This window comes from Chroicocephalus ridibundus, chromosome 1 (assembly GCF_963924245.1).
Source record: "Chroicocephalus ridibundus chromosome 1, bChrRid1.1, whole genome shotgun sequence".
NCBI classification, from domain to species: Eukaryota; Metazoa; Chordata; class Aves; order Charadriiformes; family Laridae; genus Chroicocephalus; species Chroicocephalus ridibundus.
In genome coordinates, this window is record NC_086284.1 from 176,725,086 (window position 1) to 176,747,385 (window position 22,300).

Consider the following 22,300-nt stretch of genomic DNA (forward strand, 5'->3'; position numbering starts at 1 on the left):
CCTCAGTAATAATGTCAGAACATAGAAAAAGATGCAAAGGTGAGTGGAAAGTGAAATATTTATTTTTGTCCCGGCTAAGATCAGAAAGATATGTAGGTCACTTCAGTGTTTACTTTGTTACAAGGATAGATATGCAAAGACATCTACTGAAGTTAATTGTACTCTAAGCTGTATTGTACTCTAACTGTATTGTATTTTAGACAATGAGATGTATGTTAGAGTCTATAGTGATCGTGGCCCATTCCACCACCTTGCTGCAGGACACAACAGGCTACTTCTCAGGACAGGTAGCAAATAACTTTCTGTAAGGACAAGAAGGATCATGTCCAACCAATGAACTAATTTAACTGCATCAGTCTGCTGATCCCTTCTCAGAACAATTTACAGTTGCCATAATTTCCAGATCATTATATACTGGCCTGTAATACGTAGCGTCAGAAGAGTAGTGTTTATGATTCTTTGCTCGGTTCCATTAGTCCTCTTGAGATATATTGTGTAGGTCTGTATGATTCCATTGGGAATGGATGGTGGAAAAAATGATAATTCAATTTCCGTGGATGAGATGTTCCTATAGGTTATGTTTTCTGGTGCAGAATCAGGAACTAGAAGACAAAATTTAGACTCACAGAAGATTCTAGTCAGTTTCATTGATTTGTTAAGCAATTTCTTAAACTGGTTTAAATGAAACACACTGCAAACGTTTTGATTTTTATCCTGGTTTTGTACAAAATAAATTTTAAAAGAAGCTGAATTGGAATCAAAAACACATGACAGACACACACTGTAACAAGGTAAAAAAAAATAAATTATGTAAATCACCTTAACACGCTAGATGAAAAAATCCGGAGCACGGCACTAAACTTTCCTTCTAACACCTCATAGCTATCACTGCAATCTTCCAAGTTAGCTCTTGTTAGGAGATTTTTCATGTTGTACTGCCATAATTTACACTTGTACCAGCAACCTGCATTTTCTTCCTTTTCTCTGGGTGATCTTTACAAACTCTATGAATACTTGAACGGAAAAACAATGGGAGCTTAACATATTGCTGTAAGGACCCTGAGAGCATCCCCCCTCCTGCAGGTTTGGCTGCTGGGGCTCAGGGCTAGTTTAGCAATAGTGTAGCCAAAGGCTGCCTCCTCCTCCTTGCTGTTGACACGCTCCCAGGCAATGCTGCAGTGGGGTTGACCACTGGCCTCTGGGAGTTGCTTTCAGCTGGGGTGCTTGTGCTTTGTCCCTGTCTGAGCTACATCTCCTGGTACATCACTGCCATGGCTGTGCTTGGCCATGGACCCACTGATCTAGTCCCTGACTTGCAGGCTGATGCCACAACTTGACCTCAGCTTGGTCCCACCACTACAGACCTGCCCGGCTATCACCTGGCTGTGTCTGACGTGGTTAGTGTCACTGAACCTGTTAACTCACTTTCTTGGCTTGACCTCAGACTTGCCTCATCACCATGGAGCGTTTGTCAATCTGGACTTCAGGCTGCCCTGCTCCCTTCACTAAGGTTGGTGGGACAAGTCCTAGCTAGTGAGGCATCTGCCCCACAGGCCCAGGGTTCCCCTCAGCTCTTGGCTCCCCATTCCTCATGGAGCAGCTGGCCCTTGCTCTATCATAACAATGGGGTTTTGTGCGGATGTGTCTGCCTGTCCCCCCAAAAATACACAAGTATGTTTTCCATCATCCAAAATTGGTCTGATAGCATAATATATCTTGTTCCAGAAAATCACAACCATACAATGACAGCATAATTTGCCCAAAAGGTCAAGTAAGGCTGGGTATGCTTTAATATGCCCTAAACATTCTTATAAATGTACTGACATTTGATGAAACTCCACATTCAAAAGTATAAGTAATTTCTGCTTAAGCATCACCCAGAAAAGGGAATAAATGCCATGAAAGGCAGTGAAATCAGCCCACAATTCTGTCTAATTTCATGGTAGAATGGTAACAGAGAATTCCCAAGAGCTCTTCAAACACCATTCCATTAACAGGTTGTGTTTCACTCAAAATGCTCTATCCTCCAGATCCTGCCTTGTTTTTATTCTTCTCATCTCAGAAGATGTTTTTGCAGCTTCTCATCTCTGTCACAAGCAGATGGAATTCAAATTTTTGTTTTGAGCATCAGAAGAGCTAGGCACTAAGAACTAACCACCTTAAAATACAACTTAGACAAAAGATGGATGTCTAAGTTAAAGACAGCAATAAAAAAGGTTATGCCTAAGAACATTGTATCTGATGGGCAGGTGCCTATATACCTATGGTATCTGACCCCCACAAATCCTCAAAAGTAGCACAATGTCTTGACAGAGCTAGCTTGGTGCTTCTATTATGACTACAGCTGCATGCAATCTAAAAACTAGGTGTTTGTGTCCCCATTCCTTAAGAGCTTGACTTGTTAGGCAGGCCTGGACCACAGCTACTTCACATAGGAAAAATCAAAGTTCATTTCAGAAACAAGGAGAAGGAGCTAACAGCGATTCCACTGTGTCTTAACAATCAAGGAGCCAGAGCATCTCCCTGCCCCTTCTGAGAGACATCAGAACGTGCATAACTTTCCTTACTGAGAAAAATGCAATGCTTAGCTCCAGGGCTAGATCTAGGTATAGATAAAGTGGGCAGCTGTCTGAGGTAGCAAATTGGTAAAGATGGCAAAAGACCCCCAAAACTGGATGATCATCATACCAGTGCTACCTGGATATGGCCGAGTCCTAAAGGAAACTAACCTTCATGCGTGCCTCCCCAGTCACCTTTCATTCCTGAGTCTACAGCATAACCCAAACATTTATTCCTCCATGTAAACCATTACCCTCAGTGTTTTCTCTAATACCTCTCCTGTTTAACTCTACTGAAAATTTAATGACCCTCTGCCAGTATTTTATATCCCCTTTTCTACATCGTCTTACCTTACAGCTGCTTACTTATTTGAAGTCTCCTCCTGTGCCTTGTTACACCTCTTTAATGCTCATCCTTTGCAATCTTCATTTCTAAATTTACTTTCCTTTCTTGGAAAAACTTCAGCTACTCCAATCCTCTGCTATTTTGTTTTATCTGTACCTTCTCCAAAATATTTGTAGTAAAATAAACAACTTTGCTACAAAATAGCACCTTATCTGTGAATTCAGGGGGTTTTTAAGCATTAGGATTGAATTCTTATCAAATTTCAGTTCATAACTTGAATTACAAGTCACACACACTTTTTGAAACCCTTCCTCTCCTACAAAAAAATTATTTTCCTGCAAGACACAAGGAATCTTCAAGGACAAATAGTAAAACACATGAAGGCCATCAGGCATACAACTTCACACTGTTTTCTTCTTCATTTTCCTTACTATTTCCTTACTTTTGTTTTCTATATAAAAGAGAAAACAGGGTTCAAACTTACTGCTTTGCAAAGCAAACACATACTTTTAAAATGAATTAAACTGATCTCCTGGGCATCAAATGTAACCATAAAGCAGCCAATTGTGGGAAACTTATATTTTTATACTCACCAGTTTCAGAAGTTCTCACCAGAAGTGGGAAAGATGACTGATTCCCATTGCCAAGTCTGGTGAATGCCCTTACAGAGATGTTGTAGAGAGTATATGGCTTCATTTCACCCAGTGATATACTTGTAGATGAGGCATTTTTGATAAATAAGTCATTGGAATCACTGCACAGAACTTCATAGTGAGTTATGAGACCATTAGGCTGCTCAGGTGGTAACCATCTCAGGTTTATTTCTGTTGCAGTTACATTTATTAACTCCACGTTTTGGGGTGGGGAATCTGGTTCTGCAATATAGAAATCAAAGAGAAAAAAAACAACTTCTGAGACTTTTAATTAATTGAATATAGGACTGAACTCATAAACCTGTTGGATCCTAACATTTAGATATTCTGAAGGTTACTGTAGCAATATGCATAGCTAACTGTACCAAAAGGGCTACACTCACTCACTCTCCTTCTCAAAGCTTTACCACTTTTTATCTCAGTTAATTTCTATATTTCTTCTTTTTCACTAATAAAACTAGACATCTTTTTGCATCCCAGACACTTTAGCTTTTCTGGAATTTCTTTTCTCATCCACTTACAAATTTATCCAAAACTGCATCTATTAAGAAAAAATCTCTTCTGTCTAGTCCTCTCATGCAGATTGATCCTTCAAATCCTCTCTCCAGCTTCCTCGAATTCAAGTTCTTTAACTTTGTCTGAATGGTGTCTTACTGCTTTCTTTGTAAATAACCACCCCTCTTATTTCACCCAACCAACCATGGAACCAGGAGAGGGACTGTACACACTGTAACTAAACTCCCTGTAGTTTACTGATACAGCTGCTAATTGATGACCATGAAGACCCCAGTGTAAATCTTGCATGTACTGGTGTGAAGGTCATGAACAAAACAAGACCAGCTCCGGGGTAGTATGTTGGCTGAATCTGCTAGCAACGTATGATTTAATGTGACTCCGGTGAGCTAATAACGCATGGAAGTGTTGAAGAAGTAAGTCGGCTGCACTTATGAATAAAGTCAGCTTTGAATGTCAACCTTGATTCCTCCAAAGGCTTCATCACTTCACCCCTGAAATAACCTGTCTATAAAATTTTAAAAGAATGCCATAAGAACCCAGGATTATGCAATTCGGTTTGTGTACAAATACCCATGTACAGATATTTTGGAATTTATCTTGGATTTTTTTGACCTAAAGGTCTCACAAACCATTTTCATTCCTGACTTCAGAGCCCACGAATGGAAAGCGTTAACTGTAACAAATGATTACTTTGGATGGCAGGACTGCTCACATGGATATTTCCCATGTGAAGAAAGAAGCTTACTTTTCCATTGAAATGCATTTTCCAATTTATGTGACATGGAACAATATTTGAATGCCACAACCTAGTATCTTCCATCCTAACACAAGTTATCTAAGACAGATGTAGTGCATCTTTTATTTGGAGGTATCTAGCTTTTCAACTAATCAAGAGACAAACAAGTTTTCACTCCTCGATTGGCTAGAGTTAGGAGACGTGAATCTCAACTTGAATTACCTCAGGAAAATTAAAGAACAACAACAAGACAAGACTAATTACGCATAGTCTTGTAAAAGATAGGAATTACAGGTGGCTTTCTCAATAGTTTCATCTAGGCTTGCGGGCATCTCATACCAATGGACAAATTGTTGGCCTGAAACTCCACTCAGTGAACAAATTTCTCTCATGCTCAGAGGAAGGGAACTGTAAACTTTCAGAGAAAAAGATACTTAGGTAGGTAATTTTCTGTTCTTGTGATATGCCTTGCCTCTGCAAAAAAAGTAATAGCATAGAAGCATGCAACTTTTAAAAAAATTTACGAGCACTTGAACTTTCACTCTTTAATTTGATATTTTGGTTGGTTGGTTATTCAAATCATCTAAGATTCATAAATCAGCATAATTTTTAATCGTGTAATCCTTTGCTCTTTTTTATTCCCACTTAATTACTCTTCCTCTATCGTAGCATATTTGGAAATGAGAGAGAGAAATGTCAATTGGACAATTACCTTCTTTATTACTCTGGCAAAAACTGGAAATAGCTTTGTGAAACCAGTGAAAATAAAAATCTGATATAAATGAGAAAAGACTGATGTTTAATACTCATGACTCTGCTTTCTAAATCAAATTCCTGTGTTCTCTTTGCAAAGGCAAAATCCAGGTACTGCCCCCCATACCTTCATGGGTGGAGACTACCTTGCAAGCAAGCAAGGTAGATCCAGAAATCTTCATGAAGTAGCATTATATCCTACATTAAAACTATTCATCAGTCTTAAAATTCATAAAGCCCCAAACCCATATAAAAATAACTGCATATAATATCATTCTATATAAACCCGCTCACTTTATCAGCAGCTCTGCTTAAAGACACCAATATGGCTTCTGAATTGTTGAAAGCTGTCATTTCTAGATGCTTCAAAACCAACCTAATTTCCATATGATAACATAAAAAAAAAAAAGATAAGCTCTAGTCCCAAAGAGAATTGATTATGTTTTAGATGGTGCCTAGGAACACATTATTTTCAGTAAAGGAACCTCAGCTTTGCAGCTTTCTTCCCATTTGTCTCTCAGCGTTGAAATTACTTGATTGCTGGTCATGCTGCAGCTTTCATCATTATTTTTAGCATTTACCTAAAATTGGGCTGAATGAAGTCACTGACTGATAGAAGACTGATAATTTCAACATTGCTTTTATTTGTACGCTTTCTTCCCCTCCTTATGTATGTGACCAGTCTTCTGAAGAAGCAAAAAGTTCAATATAGAAGTCAAATCATCATTGCAAACAATGTTATTTACCATCTTCAGGGGTTCTCACGAAAACATCATTCTCTTCAGACAAAGCACTTTCTCCAATTGTTGTAGAGGCTGCGACTCTCATTTTATAATTTGTGTATTTTTTTAAACCTAAAAAGATCAGGTAAAAAAAAATATTGACTATTGACTTCTTAAACGTATTTTTTCCCTCACAGCTACTTATAAAACTATAAAAATTGTTACTGTTTTTAGAGGGTTTGGTGCACATTTGTCACCTAAAGGACAGAATATGTGTAATACCATTTATTTGGGAAGAGACAAATAGGCACTCATTCAAATCAATAGATTTTGAAATAAGTCAACCAGCTTCAACCCTGTAAATAGCTTTAAGAATTTATTTTTCAAAACAAAGGATGTGTATGTCTACATCCAAATACATGTTTTTATTCTATATGCATTACTCTGATTAGCATAAATATGCTCATGAGGAATGCATTTTCTAAAATTACTATCAAAATTATCACCTTAAAAGAAGAAAATTATGTCAGAAAAATACTGTGAAAAAAATTGAAGCTGAAAGAGAACTGACAATTTAGGAATGTTTTTCTATGTGGAAAAAAGAGGTTGAGGAAATAATTCTAAGGAGAAATCAATTTCACAACTTACTACTCCGTACATTTCACAAATTACTACTTGGCACATTTCACCAATTACTTCTCATCTTACCTAGTCCTCTCCTCCCATCTCACATTCCCTACATACCCTTCCCCAGTGGACAAGTCTGGCAGTAGTGTCCCAACCTTGCTTTTACATGCAGTTGTGTTGTGCGTGTGTGGATGGGGAGATTTGCTCCACCTACCTTGCAAATGGCTACAGTACATCAAGCTGGAAAAAATAATTTTGTATAACGTAATTTATTTTTTTTAATCAAATGACACTTTACCTGTCATAAGTAAGCTGTTGTTTGAAGTTACTGTGTGGAATGTTCTTTTTGTATCCAGTTCCATTGCATAAACAGTATAATGAATGATTTTCCCATTGGGATTTGCTGGAGGATCCCAATATAGCAAAACAGAGGAGGAGCTAATATTCTTGTAAGATATATTTTGTACTGAGCTTGGAACTTAAAGGAAAACAGAAAAATATGACAATAAGCAAATAAATTATTAAAGAAATTAAAATGTTCACTGAAAGAAGACATGTATGTTAACTTATATTAGAATTACAATATTTCACCTTGTTCACGTGTCCTGACTGTGAGAACTGATGGTGGCCCTTCTCCAACAGCAGTGAAAGCAGACACACTGATTGTGTAGTCTGTGAAAGGTATAAGGCCCTCTATAACATATGACAGTTCTTCTGCCAAAATGTTAATGGGATACCGATTACCTGGGATTAAATGGAGATAAATAGTTACTCACTCATAAACTTTTTTTTTGTCTTTTCCATTCTAAACTCACTGTGACATGGTGACCTGGAACTATTTTATTGCAAAAGAATTAACTTTCACAGCAGTTACAAAAACATAAGGAAAAGTTTACACTCCATGTCTTAACTCAGTCAAAGAGAAGCTATTATAGGTCGACTTTCATGTGTGCAATCCTCTCTGCTTTTCAGAGGTCTTGTACGAAGTATAGAATTCAGACAGTAGGAATAATGGATAGATTGGCCTAGGTGAAAGAATGAATAGGTAAGAACTAAAAACAGGAGGTTTATACTGACAGCTATCTCCAAAAAAATTTGAGAGAAATTTCCTAGCCTTGTAGATGGCCTAGACTTGCCAGTGACTTCAGAACCATGGCTCCTAGGTTATTGGGGCTTTTGGTTTTGTTTTTAATGTCAGGTTTTTTTAACTGAGAAAGACAGATTCCCTCTTTCTTGCCATCCTAACTGTGCTATAATGACTATATTTGAAATGGCTCCCCTCATGGATCCCTTCACACTGGTATTTTTTAGCAGAAGAGTTGTGGTCAGCAGAATAAAGTTCAAAGTCAGCAGCAACCCAACTGTGATAGTCAAAATCACCTGTTACAAAGCTGACATTATGCCACTGCGATATGAAAAAATGTGGGTGCTTCACATAACTGAGTATCAGGTTCAGAGTTTTTCAACACCAGCATTAAAATGGAGGCATGTAAAAATCAGCAGGTCCTGTTCAAAATTCGGCCGTCAACAACTTTATCTACTATAATAACTACTGTAAAATAATAATCATGTGCTAGATTACAACATACCATGTCTGAAATCAATTTTTCAGCAACACAGACATCTTTTAGCAACTAAATACCCCAAGCTGAATGAGGCTGTAAAAAGAAGATTTGCATTTAAAGCAGAAATTAAAAAGTAAGAACTTGACTTCCTGCATTTTTCAGTGCGAGTTTCAAAACTCTCACTGAAAAAATTTAGAGTGGTATTTTAATTCCCTGCCTGCTAACTGAGGCCTGCTTAATGATTTGTAAATATCCATACTTGGTAAAGAAACACTGGTCCATTGATAATACAGAACAAGTGTACACACTAATGACATCACCATGTCATGGGGTCATCTCCACCTGTTTGTCACCCATATAGCAAAGTTGTAACTTTTTGACCTATTTACCTTCACTGACATTTGAAAACCTATTAGTCAAAAGGCTTAGAAAAATCAAGGTCTCTGAAGGGCTTGGAGATATGTTAATCCCTGACAATCACACCTGCTTTGGCAACTGTAATAACTGATTGTCTATGCAGCTTGGCTGATGGCTTTCGGGTGCTCCTTTCACTAGGAAGAAGGTCAGCTGGGTGACAAGGGGCTGGTTCCTGCCTGTGTGGCATTCCCATTTGCTTCAGAAGGTTATTTGGTAGTAAAAAAATCCGACTCCAGCAAATGACCCATTCATAATTTGCTTGAACCATGTGCTAAAGATCATATCTGGGACAGTGAGGAGGGTCCTTCAGAACAAAGGAGCAGGTAGAAAAATATCCTAAAATATCTTACCCAAAGCAGAATGTAATTCTGCAGATCCATGTATAGCAGGCAAATTATCACCAGAAACACTCGTAAATATTACTGGGGAAGCTGTCTGAATGCTGGAAAACATTTCAGCTGAACCTTCATATAATTCATTGGCTGCTTCCATTGAATTCCAAGCGGGAGAAGGTTTGAAGTTTTCATTTATCGTGTATGGTTCCAAAGAATCAATCGAATACTAAAAATTGAAAGTATAAAAATAAATCACAAACATCGTCATCACTAAATTATTTAATTAAATTTATATATAATATATAAATAATGTTTGTATTTTTGTTCATATATTTACACACACAATATACAAATGTTGGTATACGAATATTATCTTTCATTACAACAATAATTAACTTCACAAAATACAATATTTCTCATGAAAAAGCTCAGCTGCCAGTAGACTACAACCTTTTATTCATTTTTGTTGTTTAAACAAACATCATATTCTTTGTTTCCTTTTTTTAAAAATATGGGGTTTATAGTAAAGTAGCAATTCCAGAGCAAGGCCTTTAAGTTCATATAATATAGCACTATATCCTTGGAATTATATTGAATAGACACATATTTGAGCTTGGGAGATTCCATTTGCGTTAGGCTTGTTCTGAAACAGGTTGCAGGCACTGAAAACAAGACAGCTTCATATGCTCCTACTAGACTCTGAAGAAAAGGAATAACAGGTTGACTAGATCGCTGTGAGGAAAAAAGGGGATAATGAGTGAGAGAAACAGAAGCTAATGAAATAAAGGGGAAAGGGAAAATAAGGGAGAATATATGTGAAAAGGGAGAATGAAAGGGAGGTGATGTAGAGGTACATAGGACAGAAGGCACAAAAGACAAATGTTGGAAAGGGATAGCAGTAGCTATAAGGGGAGCAAGAACTACAAAGAGAGGAACAACAAAAGCAGAAGAGAAAAGAGAGACAGCGTAGAGTAGAGGTACAAAATGGTATGTAAGCACTAGATCATTATGCCCCTTCAGAATCTGGGACCAAATCCAGGACTCCAGTGTCTCTAAATTGTTCTGCTGTCATCTGTGAACACTCCCCACTCACACATATGGCCCACTTCACTGCCAGAAAGAGATGCTTTTACAGTGATGTAACTAATACACATTATCTCTCTCCCTACAGACTCTGGGTGGAGAGAGGGCAAAGCAGCTTTTTTACTGTTGTAACTAAGGGGTATTAACCACAGGCAGAGACACAGCATCAGTCTCACCTAAGTACCATCAGGTAAAAGCTATATATGCCCCATCTTCACCAACATTTTTTAGCAAAAGAGTAACCCATATGGAAATACTTTTTTCCTCTGGGTATTTTCCACCTACAAGATAACAGCCTTTTATTGGTACTAGTTATTGAGTACTGTTAGCACTGTGGATCCGACAGTTCAAATCCTGTAGATGCTTTAAACTTGGGTCAAGGGGGTTCTACATAAAGTAATGTTTGTTATTATTTCTTTTGTTTGGTTTTTTTTTTAATTAGAAAATTACATTCAATAAACTACAATAAAGCAGCAATGATGCTAAACTAAGAACTCAAAAATTAGGAAACCCCATCATTAAAACATGTCTGCACAGACAATTTTCATTTTTTTCTGTGTCTGTACTATGATACAATCATTAATTACAGAATTAGATACTTTCAATTTCCAAGGACGCCTGCTTGGTTTAATGAATGGATCCTTATCCTCATTTTTTTTTCCCTTACTCCTTATTTAATGTTTGGCTCCAGGGCTTTCTTTAATGTATACCATTCAACTTGAAAGCAAACTCCTTCATTGAGCTCTACATCAAAAACTTAGATTCCGTGTCAGACCCAGAGAAAGACATCATTGTCTCAAAAAAGGAATTATTCAAACTTTGGGCTCCTATGTTCAAAATTAAGACCAGAAAGCCCTCCCTCAGAAAGTACTCCATTCTGAGCTGAATGTTTGTTAGGGGTCCACAGTTCTGTGCTGCATGCTCCGAGCTGCCCCATCTAAGCATGTAGAGCACATCAGCACCCAAAATCCAGAAGCTAGACTGACTTACAGAATAAATCTCCTAAAAGATTTGATCCGGTAGATATGTACAGATATCCTTAGCATACAACCATAGCATGGAGTTCAGTATGTAGTATCAGACATGTAAATTCAAGGATACAACCAGGGGCAGAAAGTCTAGGGGTGTTTGCCTTGCAAGCAGAGCCTTTGACCAGCCTTGGGAGACTTATGTTGAGTTCACTTCTCCATAGGATTCATATCCACATCTTCTAGGAGTTTGCTCGAGTGGCTATGTATCAATCTAGGCACCTAAATCTATACTCTTCCTGTTAGGTCACCCTACAACTGCAAAGAACTCAGGGGCTAGAAGGGATAGTAAGATTATGGTCTACGGCTTCCTGCCTTCATTGGCTAAGAAATCCTGGATCATTTAATCAGAATTATTATTTGTTTTCATGTCGTGGAAACAGCATTACTGGAATCTCTTTAAAACCCAGCCAGAGAAAGAGGGTGGGGTGAGGAAGGTGGCTTTTAAAAGCATTGGCAACTCATCTGTGGTGGCTAATTTCGCATTCTGTACCTATTGGATAAGGCAGAGAAGCAAATTTAATCTAGAAAAGAAATACATATTAAAAAACCTAAATACCTTATTTTTTCCTTTGAGAATAGTGTTTTCCAGAGTCACCTCTGTTTCCTGCATGTGTACTTTAACTCTATACTGGGTAATGATTCCATTCGGTTGTTGTGGCTTCCTCCAAATGATTTTTATAGATGTGGCTTCCACTTCTGCTAGATGTAAATCTGATACAGCACCTGGGACTAATTATTCAAGAAGAAACTTGATTTAATTAAATATCTCTGATTATTACAAGCTTTTTCAGCACTATGTGCTAAGTACAAAGGCATTTAATCAAATTTCACATCATTATCTTTTGAGTTGCTACTGTGCAGGTAGAGAGTTCACATGTTTTTTTAGCAAACAAGTTACAGTTCTAAAAATATGTATGCAGTTTTTTGATATATATGACTATGTACGAATATGGTCAAATCCTGAGATGATGTAAATCAGGATAGCTCTACGGAAGTCAATGCACTGGAAGCAAGAAGACCTTTACTAGCTTACTATATGGAACTTCAAGTATATTGAAAATTAAAGCTTAATTCTAAAATCATCGAAACCATACAAGAATGACATAAAAAGCTGGGGGGGGAAAATGCATGTGATACATCATCTTCATTTTATTTTTATAACAGGTTTTGGTTCAATTTCTCCTTTAACTACACAGTAATAATGATACTGTACTTTACATAGGACTGCCAGAGTTCAGAAACATTTATATTCAATAGAATGATATTCAGATTTGTTATGAAAAATATTTTTTTCCTAATATACCACAGAAAAAGACAAACTTGAAAATTGCTTGCATAACATAGATTTGATGTTAAAATCAGACATTCTGTGTCACTCTAAAAAAAAGAACCCAACACCAAAATCTTCTTTGGCTTCTGATGGTGAGTTTAGACAGAAGATGAGCATGGCTGTACTGAGGCAGCCCATCTCCGAAAATTGTCTTTGAGAGCTGACAAAAGCAGATACTTCGGATACTTCCGGAAAGAATACTATAAATAAGGACATGTGTTCCTCCTGCTGTTGCACCTTGACAGCAAGCATTGCAGCAATCACTGACTGAAAGGTCTTCTAAATTTGTGCTGCGTGGCATAAACACAACACAAAAAACAACCATCTTGAAATGCCTGCCTGTTACACACTGATTCTCAGATTTTTCTGCAGACTAATATTCCTGCACAATCTCACGCACATGCAAGATGATAAACTGCATTTCTGTATAGCAAAGGCTCTCACCTGGTGAGGGGACTATTGGGAGCCAAAACTCCCAGCGACGGGGTTGATGGCTCAGGGGCAAAATTAACCACTTGATTGCCCCAGGACAATGCCTCAGAGCTATGGTCCCTGGTAAAGGTGGCTCCATTAGAAACTGGCATGGGGCCTCGCATTTGGTGAAAATTAAGTCAAACGAGATGTTTAATAACAAACATTCGGGGCTCAACAAAACAGTCAGAGGGAGGGGAGCGGGGGGGGGTGTGTGTGTGGAATCCTGCGCTGTTCTTTCTCTTCCACTTGCTGCCATCTAACGGGTAGGTGGGGGGCCTGCAACTTAATTACCGTACCTAAAAATAGCTACTTTCATTGAGGCAGAAACTACGTTTCTTTCACAATCTCTGAAGGCTTCTGATAGCAAGTGAATTTAGTGGCAGTACATGAATTCGAAAAAAATGGAAAAATGAACGTACATAATAAATTTTCAGGTAATTTCTTTCATTACCTTACTATCCCTCTCTTGTAAGACTCTTACAACACACCCGTTCTTTCCTCTGCAAAGTACATAAAAGGCTCTGAAGGGAAAACTGAAATCAGTTATCATGTACAGCCCATTTACTTCTCTTCTTTATGCTTACTTACCATCTGCAGGAGTGAAAACTGTAAGGTTAGTCTTTGGCCCTACCCCAGCACTTGTCTCAGCACCAACGTACGCGTCATATGTTGTAAACGGCACAAGGTTACTAAATACAAACTTATGATCTTTTGTGCTGTTATCCAGAACATGACCTGGAATGAAAAATGAAGAGATCTCAGCTCAAAAATAAAAACAGTCCATTATTCGCTTATACCAAATATAGCTACATTCCAGGACAATGAAAAGACAAATTTATTTGTGAAAAAGCTAGTTTGGCATCAACCTCATTAGAAATAATATTGAATGCCTGAAAAAATCCCCCCAAACCATCTCAAGAACATATGGGGTTTAAGAGGTGGGTATTTTTTTATAGAAATTAATTTCTATTGCTTTTCCTGTGTGGTCCCACAAAAAAAACCCCAAACATTAGTATGCCGCTCATTAACTTCTTACTTAACTACAGGCAGTTATAGAATTTCTTTATATATACTTGTCTGAGTCAAAAAAATTACAAAACATCAAAACGGACTCATACAGTTCATTGTATGCTACAGGAGAATGAAAATCCTCCAGAATTCTTTAATGGAAAGATAAAAGAGTAAAGGTAAGATACAGAATGATTTGGATATATAAGCACCCTAATTGAGCTGCGAGCTTAGCCTACCATCTCTCTAAAAGAGTGAGGAAAGTTGATTTCCTCCACTCTTAATAATATCTAATGTGAATTTCATTGCATCCTCTTCCTCATAATGGACAGACTTCTCTCTTAAAAGTAACAAATCTATTAGAAAGTCTATAGTAATAAGGATACATAGCACTGCTTTCAAATATTGGTTCTTGATTTGCAAAGACACTAAGAATGCAAGTGTAAGGAAATAATCACAAAAAAGAAAAATAAATAAAACATCAATTCAGACTTACCAGATGGTCCATACAGCTCAACTCTGTAACTAAACTTTCCTGTTATTATGGTTGGTGGGTCCCACATCACTGAGAAGGACTTTGCTGTAACGTTGCTTTTGGCAAAATTTTGTGGTGGATCTTCTGGAACTTAAACAATATTGGAAAAAGTCTTTGAACATAAAGTAATTTATATTAGGATTTCCCAAAATCCCACACATCAGACAATTCATTGTAAATATAAACATTAAAGATCCTGAAGGGAAGCTACATTATAAGCACATCTCATTAAAATTACCTACTTTTATTTCATTTATTTTCTAAGGTAATGCTTGCCAAAGGTATCAGGAGAGCTGGCAGTAGGCAAATAAGCCTTAAAAGACAAAGGTGGCAGGGATAATACCAAGTTTAGCATGGAGTTCATCGTGATATAGATTACATACAAAAGATGCTCAAATACAATTGTGATGCTCAGCAATACAGAGCTCACAGCGGGTATGTTATTCTTCCTTGAACAGGTTCTTCTTTATAGAGACAATACTTCATATTGAAGATTTCTGACAGCACTAAGATATACGTTGTTATCCAACATAATAAAACAGGAAACAATTAAGCTTGCAAAAACATTGCATACTTCAGTAATTTTCTATTTTCATTAAACTATTCAGATGAACTTAATTAATTTACCATTTAATACTCAAGTGAGTATGGGATACTCATACTCATTATGGCATCTCATCCATATCCTTTCTACAGTATTGATAAATTAATGAGAGATTACTATTGAGATGAAAATCTGGATCCAAAGACAACTAAAGGAGGTGGAATTTTTTACATCCACATAGAGTAAAAACAAACCCGATTTTCAAAAATGCTGCATATCCAAGTAAACTTATAGAAACTGCTTGATATAAATTTCTATGAAAATGTCATGTGTGAGATTTAAGCCAATGTGTAGATATAGACTGATCCTGTAAACAAATATGTAAGTTAACTAACGTATTAAAAAGTACTATCGTCTTTTGTAAAAACTAATGTACAAATGAAAAATCCTGTAATTCCTAAAAGATATACTATAGATTAGTCAGTACTTACTACTTAATCATTCTGAGTTATGCAAATTGCATCAGCTAAAACTGCACATAATTCTGAAGTATTGTCTTAAGAGTCCACTTTTTTTTTTTTCAAGTTTTAAATCTTTTTCTCTTTGTAGAAGTATCCTCTCCTCGACAGCTGTCCGAGTAAAGGAAATATTTGCATGCTGGATTTTCACAAAATATTTAGAATGAAGCATTTTTAAATGCTTTAAAGAAGTAGCCCCTTTTTCAAAAATCATAGCAAGAAAAATATCTTTTTTCAAGAACAGAGAAGAGCTTCATCACAGCTCAGACAATTCTGGTTGGAGGGGCAGAAATAATTTTCCACATTTTGAAATGGAACACCAATGAGCTACACAGCAGAGACATATACCACCTTCCTCTGTGTGACAAAATGGGCATGACAACAACTCTGTGTCATGCTCCTGTGTGAGCTGGAAAGTGATATTTGAAATAAATGCACTCTCCATCCTCCCACCTGCTATCACAAATTATAACCTACTGATTCCTCTCCCTCAAGCCTCATCTCAGATACTCCAGTGGGGGACTGAAATGTGAGGTTTTGGCCATACGAGAAACTGGTAACTTGGAGGGGGTGGCTAGGGTGACACTAAAGAGATTCTTGTAAGAACAAAGACATTTCGAAAAGGGAAGTTGATTTCAGTAATTACAGAGAGACTGGATGATGGTGCTTGACAGTGGAGGGTGACCTGTTACAAAGCAACACTCCTAAATCATTATTTTGCTATATAGGCTTTATAGATAAATAGAAACTTTAGCATGTAAAAACAGCTTCCCCACTGAAGCAAATGAAAGGTAAGAAAATGAAAATAATGCAGCAAAACGTCTATTAACTCATAATGCCTTCCTAACAAATCACCAACCAACTCTATGGTCAGCCTCCAAACAGGCTCCTTGGCGCACAGGCATGCAGGGCTCTCAGGGGAACAGTTTAACTGGCACCTGAATGCTCATAAGGTGATGATCTGAGGTGGATCCAGAAGCTTGGATGGGCCAGCGTGCTGCTAAGAGGAAGGACTTGCTGAGGCTTGGGCCATAGGCGCTGACTGTGGTTGTGCTCTGGGCACACCACGCAGTCACCCACACCAACCAGTAAGACAACCTGCCTTTTCCCAGACCACGCTTTAATGGATGAACCCTGGCTGTGCAGGCACTCAGTAGGCAAGAATTGGAGAGCTTATCTTTCAAACAGCTGACATCTTTCTATGTATTTGGCAGAACTAAATCCCATTGCATAAGCTTTTAATCATTTTCCAAGGTTTTCTTATTACCAGTGCACCTACTGTAGAATGTTAACAGGGTAAAAAATAAAGTGGGAATTAGCTCTGAGATCGTTGTAACAGAAACTATCCAAAACTTCATTAACCACCGACAGAACAGCAAGCTAAGGATATTTTAATTCTAGCAAAACAATTCAAATGAACAGTGCTAGGAGGAAATTAAATTTCTTTTCATCTGAACAGTGCTATGAACTCCGGATGTACGAAAGGGGAACCCAGTAACATCAAACTGTGTCAGGCAAAAGAATGATGTACAAGCAAACAGAACGACAGAATAACATTCCTCTAGAACCCCTTTTTGGGGGGGTTATATATATAAAATAATGTTGGCCACTCCCTAAGCCATTATAAAGCTCCTGCTCCTGGACAACCTTCATTCAGTGCATTGCAGGTAATCCAAAACCAACTTTCCCAGTGTTTAAAGATTTCTTCAGCCCTGAAGAACTTTCTGCAATATATCCATATTGAGGAACCATGGGACAGGAGTTTTCTTCATACTGCTTATTTTTAAGCTTTAAGTGCATTGCGATGTACACAATACACATACTTCTTGAATACCGTGCCTGACACCTTTTCTCTTTATCTGTATTTTCCATTCTCCTTCCATTGTGCCGTTAATTGCAGTTCTTAAATTATACTCAGATTTTCATAAAATTTTGATCTGTCCTGAGCATACTTTGGTATCTTTGACTTGTAATAATAACTGAACTCCCCCACACTGTACATTATTAGATACATTAATATACACTTCCAGTTGATTCCATCAGGTTAAATTAAGTAATTGTGTAAATACAAGAGCATAATACAGATACAGACAGATTCAGATTGAAGTATTTTGCAAGAGAACTTCAAACTGATATTTGAGGTTTTCACATAAATATGAGAATTTTATTTCCATTTGAAAGCAATATATACCTGATTCTGGTGTCCGAACAATTGCACTGTCAATGTAACCTGCTTCAGTGGTGACTGCAGAGACTTCAAAAAGATAGGTGGTATATGGCCTGAGGTTAGTTATAATAAAACTAATTGGTTCATTCCAAACAGAGCTCATTTGACTTGGTGCCTCTGTACTTGCTGTAACTGTAGTCCGTGAAGGAATTGTGGATTTGCCAAAAGTAGTTGAAGGAGTGGTAGTACTCCACAAAAATGATTCACTGTTATCCTATAAAGACAAAATATGAAATATGATAAGCTGCATCTATAACTTATAATTGTAAATACATATAGATCAAAAAAAGGCAGACCACCTGTGAAATAAAATTACACAAAATTGGTTCTCCTTTTTGTCCTTCAATCTCCAAATTTAGGTTATCATTTCATTAGTTGACATTGCTAGTACATGCTGTTAGTGACTGTATTATAGTTTCCTGCCTTATCCCAAAATTTCTCAAATCGAACTGAACAGAAGCAACTCTCTAGGATTCATTGAATTATTCCCAGATTCCATTTTCAGCATTCAGTCTCTCTCTTAACAAAAAAGTCCCCTAGTGAGGTCCTTCTACATCACATCTATGTTCTATGTATGTATATATACATATATAGCTTACATATATCTATATATAATGGATAAGACCAGACAGGGGTTTTCTAATCTGTACTGTCAGGAGACACCTCTGAAAAACTGCTAGACATTACAATAACCAATGCTTATGATTCGGTAGGTGGCAGTCTCCCTTCTCAGCGCTGAATTAAATCAGCCTGATGTTGGGAATCTTCACAATGCCTAAGATGATCTTCCAAATAAAAACTGAAACCAAAGAACCGAAGTCCTGATATCTGTTATCATTTAAAACCGCACTTTTCATTAAAGTACTAAACCTATCATTCCAAAAAAACCAAAAAGTTAGGCAACTTGACGTCTGCGTAATCACAACACTCTGCTCAGGATAAAAAGGAAAAGGAGAATAAATACTGAAAAAGAGAATTTTCTTCAAGAAATTCTTAAAGATATACATTGGTTACAAGTCTGAATCCAATGAACAGTCAAAATTCAGAAACTTTTCAGTGAATGCGTATTTTAAGGAAACTCAGACTACCAACGTTTTAAAAAAAAAAATAAAAATCACTCTGCTAAGAGTGGGTCTTTTTGTTTTCATATGAAAAGTATTTAAATAATGTTGAAATGTGATACACAGAATAAAGCATAAATTTGAAATATAAAAAGCATTGTCATACTATATATAAAAATAAGACATTAACATTACGTCAGCACTGACAAAAAAAATAATTCTTGCCTTTTATAATTGCTGTAAAAACAAAAATAAAAAAAAGAAAGCTGAAAAAAAATTGAAAATTATCTATTTCATCACTTTCTGTTAAAAGGACGCCAAATTGACTCTTTCTTAACATTTTTACTTTGATTAAACTGAGCTTTTCAAGGAAAAGTATTCCATTTAAACTATTTTGTACAGAAAGGTTTTTCTTCAACCAGTATATCCTGCCTTGGGCCTAAGTTTGTAAAGTATTTGGGATTGTTCTGAAAAGCAAGCCTCAAAATTTTTTATGTCTCACAATTCAAATATAGAACTATATTCTGCAGCTTGAGTCTACTTCTAATTTAAAAGGTTTATAGCACTTACATTACATTCTGGTAACCTCCCAGACAGAAGGTCCTCTACTTTAACCAAGACATCTTTCACTACAATTCCACTTCTTGCATGTTTCACACTAATCTTGAAACTAGTTATCTTTCCATTTGGTTGCCGAGGGAGAAACCAGATCAGATTTACAGCTGAATAATTTAAGGCTTCAACTGTGAGATTCACTACTTTACCTGGAGCTTGAAAACAAAACAAACAAAAGTAGTGAGACATACTTTCCTTCTCAGCACTGGAAAAAAAAAATAATCCCATTTCTAGCTTCCAAACCCAGAAGCAAATAAATAACAACCATTCACAAACACATGTAAAGCAGCTGATATACAACCAGCTCTTTTCCACTCTAGTTTAAGTGAGAAATTTAATTATTTCAGTCTCATAGTAATACAGTGATTGGTTTGGTCAACATCTTCCTAGAAGTAACTCATCGACTGTGTCAAAAATAGCAAATTTTTGTTGACTTTTGTTTGTTTAAGAGCATATGACAGCACTGGGTGTTTTATTTCATCTTACATGCGTCACCTTTTCAGCTGGATATAGATTTTTGGTAGCTTTAAATAGCTCAACTTAATTTGAATACTTACTACTATTACAGAAATGGTGTTCTTTGTATCAGTGACAGTTTCCAGGCCCTTTTGTCAGAGCATTTGTATTAATCACGGCAAAAAGGAATGGGATGCAGCATCAAAATGAGATTTTACAAGCTATATGAACTTCCCTGAGAATTAGAGCACTGTAGCTCTCTCTTAGTCCTGCCTGCATGCCACGGGCAGTAGAAGTTTCTGCGATAGCTACTTAGTACTAAGGATAAAAGGGTTAGGCTGCCTTAAAAATATACACATATACAAGTGCCCACAATTACAGAACTTCCATAGCTGAATTGAGACACATCCTCCAAGCCTCACGTTCAGCTCTTGCTTAGGCCCTGCTGAATCTTTTGCAGATCTTTCACCCCCTTCCCCCTCCTCCCAGACTATGGCTTTTATATTTATGTAATTATATCTTCTGTCTAACTTCCCTACTTTAAACTGTACCTCTTCATGTTGATCAAAATGTTGGGGTTTCTTTAAACATCAAAGCAAGAGTTAAAAAAAACCAAAAAGTGAGAAGGTAAAAGTATAAATGTAGTATCAGTGACACAGAACTCTCACCTAGAATTTGAAGAAACTTTCCAATTACATTTATAAGAAGAGATTTCAGCTTTAATAAAATGTAAGCAGAAATGCAGCAAAAAGTAAAAAGCTAATGTTCTCATATGGAGAAACACCGATGCCTCTGTCAAACACGAGTAAATAAAGCTTGCAGAAATAAGGTCTTCTACCAACAATAACATACAGAGGATAGTTAAAAATAATGATTTTGCACAGCTCCGTATGGCAAGTACTACCCCTTCTCATATTTTGTTTCATATCTCATTGCATTATCCCAGAAATCTGATGCAGAGTGATATTTGCTGACATTAACTCAGAGGTGGAACTCTGCGGTTTGCACAGCTAGAAAAACCAACCAGAAGACCTAACCACAGAGGGATGGGCACTGCCATGGCAGCACAAATTCCATATTCCACTCAGACTTCTTCATCCCAATGTAACTGGCCTGGTGCCAGCTCTTCAGCTCAACTGCTTGTGGAGGGTAAGCAAGACTACAAATGCTAACTTAGGAAAGATTATGCAAATTCAGACTGTAATTATAAATTTTTAGTCTTCAAAACCAGCAAGTCAGATTTTAATTTCAATCGTGTATTATAATAATTTATTTATTTATTTTGCTTCAGAATTAAGAAATAAAAACTTAGTAAAATATATTCTGTGCTGGCCTTTCTAGAGAAGGTATTTGACTCCAGCACTAGGCAAATATGGCTTGACATAAGTAGGCAATGCCAGAGCTGATCCCACAACAAAGTCTGTCTCCTAATACTGCTGCAGGCAACAGCAGATGGGTCCACTTGATAGGTAGCTCTGCTCTCCTGTGACCTCGCTTTCTGAAAGTAGCCTACCTAGAAACTGGCATACAAACAGACTTTACATATAAGAAATGCCCATACGTGCACACCTTAATTGCTGTTATTAGCAAATAGGACAAAATGCACCTTTTCCACTGAGTGAGAGAATAAGAAAAGAATTAGGATTTTGTTCTAAATGCATCAGAATTTGTTCAAGTATAAAATGTGCTATGGATACTTTATTTGAACAAATTATAGCAGCTTTAATTAAAATAATTAGCAGCTTTATTAAAATTACCACTTTCTGCAGTCTGAAAAAGAAAAGGATCACTAAATACGCCAACACCAGCACTGTTCTCAGCAGCCACCTACAGAAAAAAAAAAGCCACATTAGAGAATCTATAGGATATATAGTTTCAGGGACTAGGAAAATCTTAAGGATACACAGAGATCCACCTTCTAGTTTTTAAACTATAAATATGCAAATGAACATGCCATTTATAGCTGTACTGCTCAATTTATACTCAATATTTAAATGTGAAAAAATAAAATGGAAAAATTATGAAACAGTGTAAGAAAATGAGAAACCCACGTGTGATTGGCGACACTTCAGAAGTTCTGTGTCCCCATTTTATGCTAAAGTCAACAGCAAGAATAACATCAGTAACGCTCCTTTTCCTTACCACAATTCACCTAAAGCAGTTTCCCCATTCCTATTTTACTCATATTAT

At 36.9% G+C, this 22,300-nt stretch overlaps 1 protein-coding gene across 5 annotated transcripts in view; it reads right to left on the reverse strand.

Moving 5' to 3' along the window:
* Positions 1 to 22,300, reverse strand: part of PTPRQ (protein tyrosine phosphatase receptor type Q) — a 137,711-nt gene that overhangs the window by 82,623 nt on the left and 32,788 nt on the right. For all 5 annotated transcript variants that reach the window (XM_063322867.1, XM_063322866.1, XM_063322865.1 and 2 more), the window contains 12 exons: positions 21,868 to 21,937; positions 19,610 to 19,809; positions 17,943 to 18,192; positions 14,651 to 14,779; positions 13,735 to 13,881; positions 11,899 to 12,071; positions 9,244 to 9,454; positions 7,503 to 7,655; positions 7,210 to 7,389; positions 6,309 to 6,416; positions 3,498 to 3,779; positions 420 to 602 (listed from right to left, as the gene is read on the reverse strand). In XM_063322867.1, the coding sequence (XP_063178937.1) occupies positions 420 to 602; positions 3,498 to 3,779; positions 6,309 to 6,416; positions 7,210 to 7,389; positions 7,503 to 7,655; positions 9,244 to 9,454; positions 11,899 to 12,071; positions 13,735 to 13,881; positions 14,651 to 14,779; positions 17,943 to 18,192; positions 19,610 to 19,809; positions 21,868 to 21,937 (2,086 nt within the window). The remainder of the gene's footprint in view (positions 1 to 419; positions 603 to 3,497; positions 3,780 to 6,308; positions 6,417 to 7,209; positions 7,390 to 7,502; positions 7,656 to 9,243; positions 9,455 to 11,898; positions 12,072 to 13,734; positions 13,882 to 14,650; positions 14,780 to 17,942; positions 18,193 to 19,609; positions 19,810 to 21,867; positions 21,938 to 22,300) is intronic.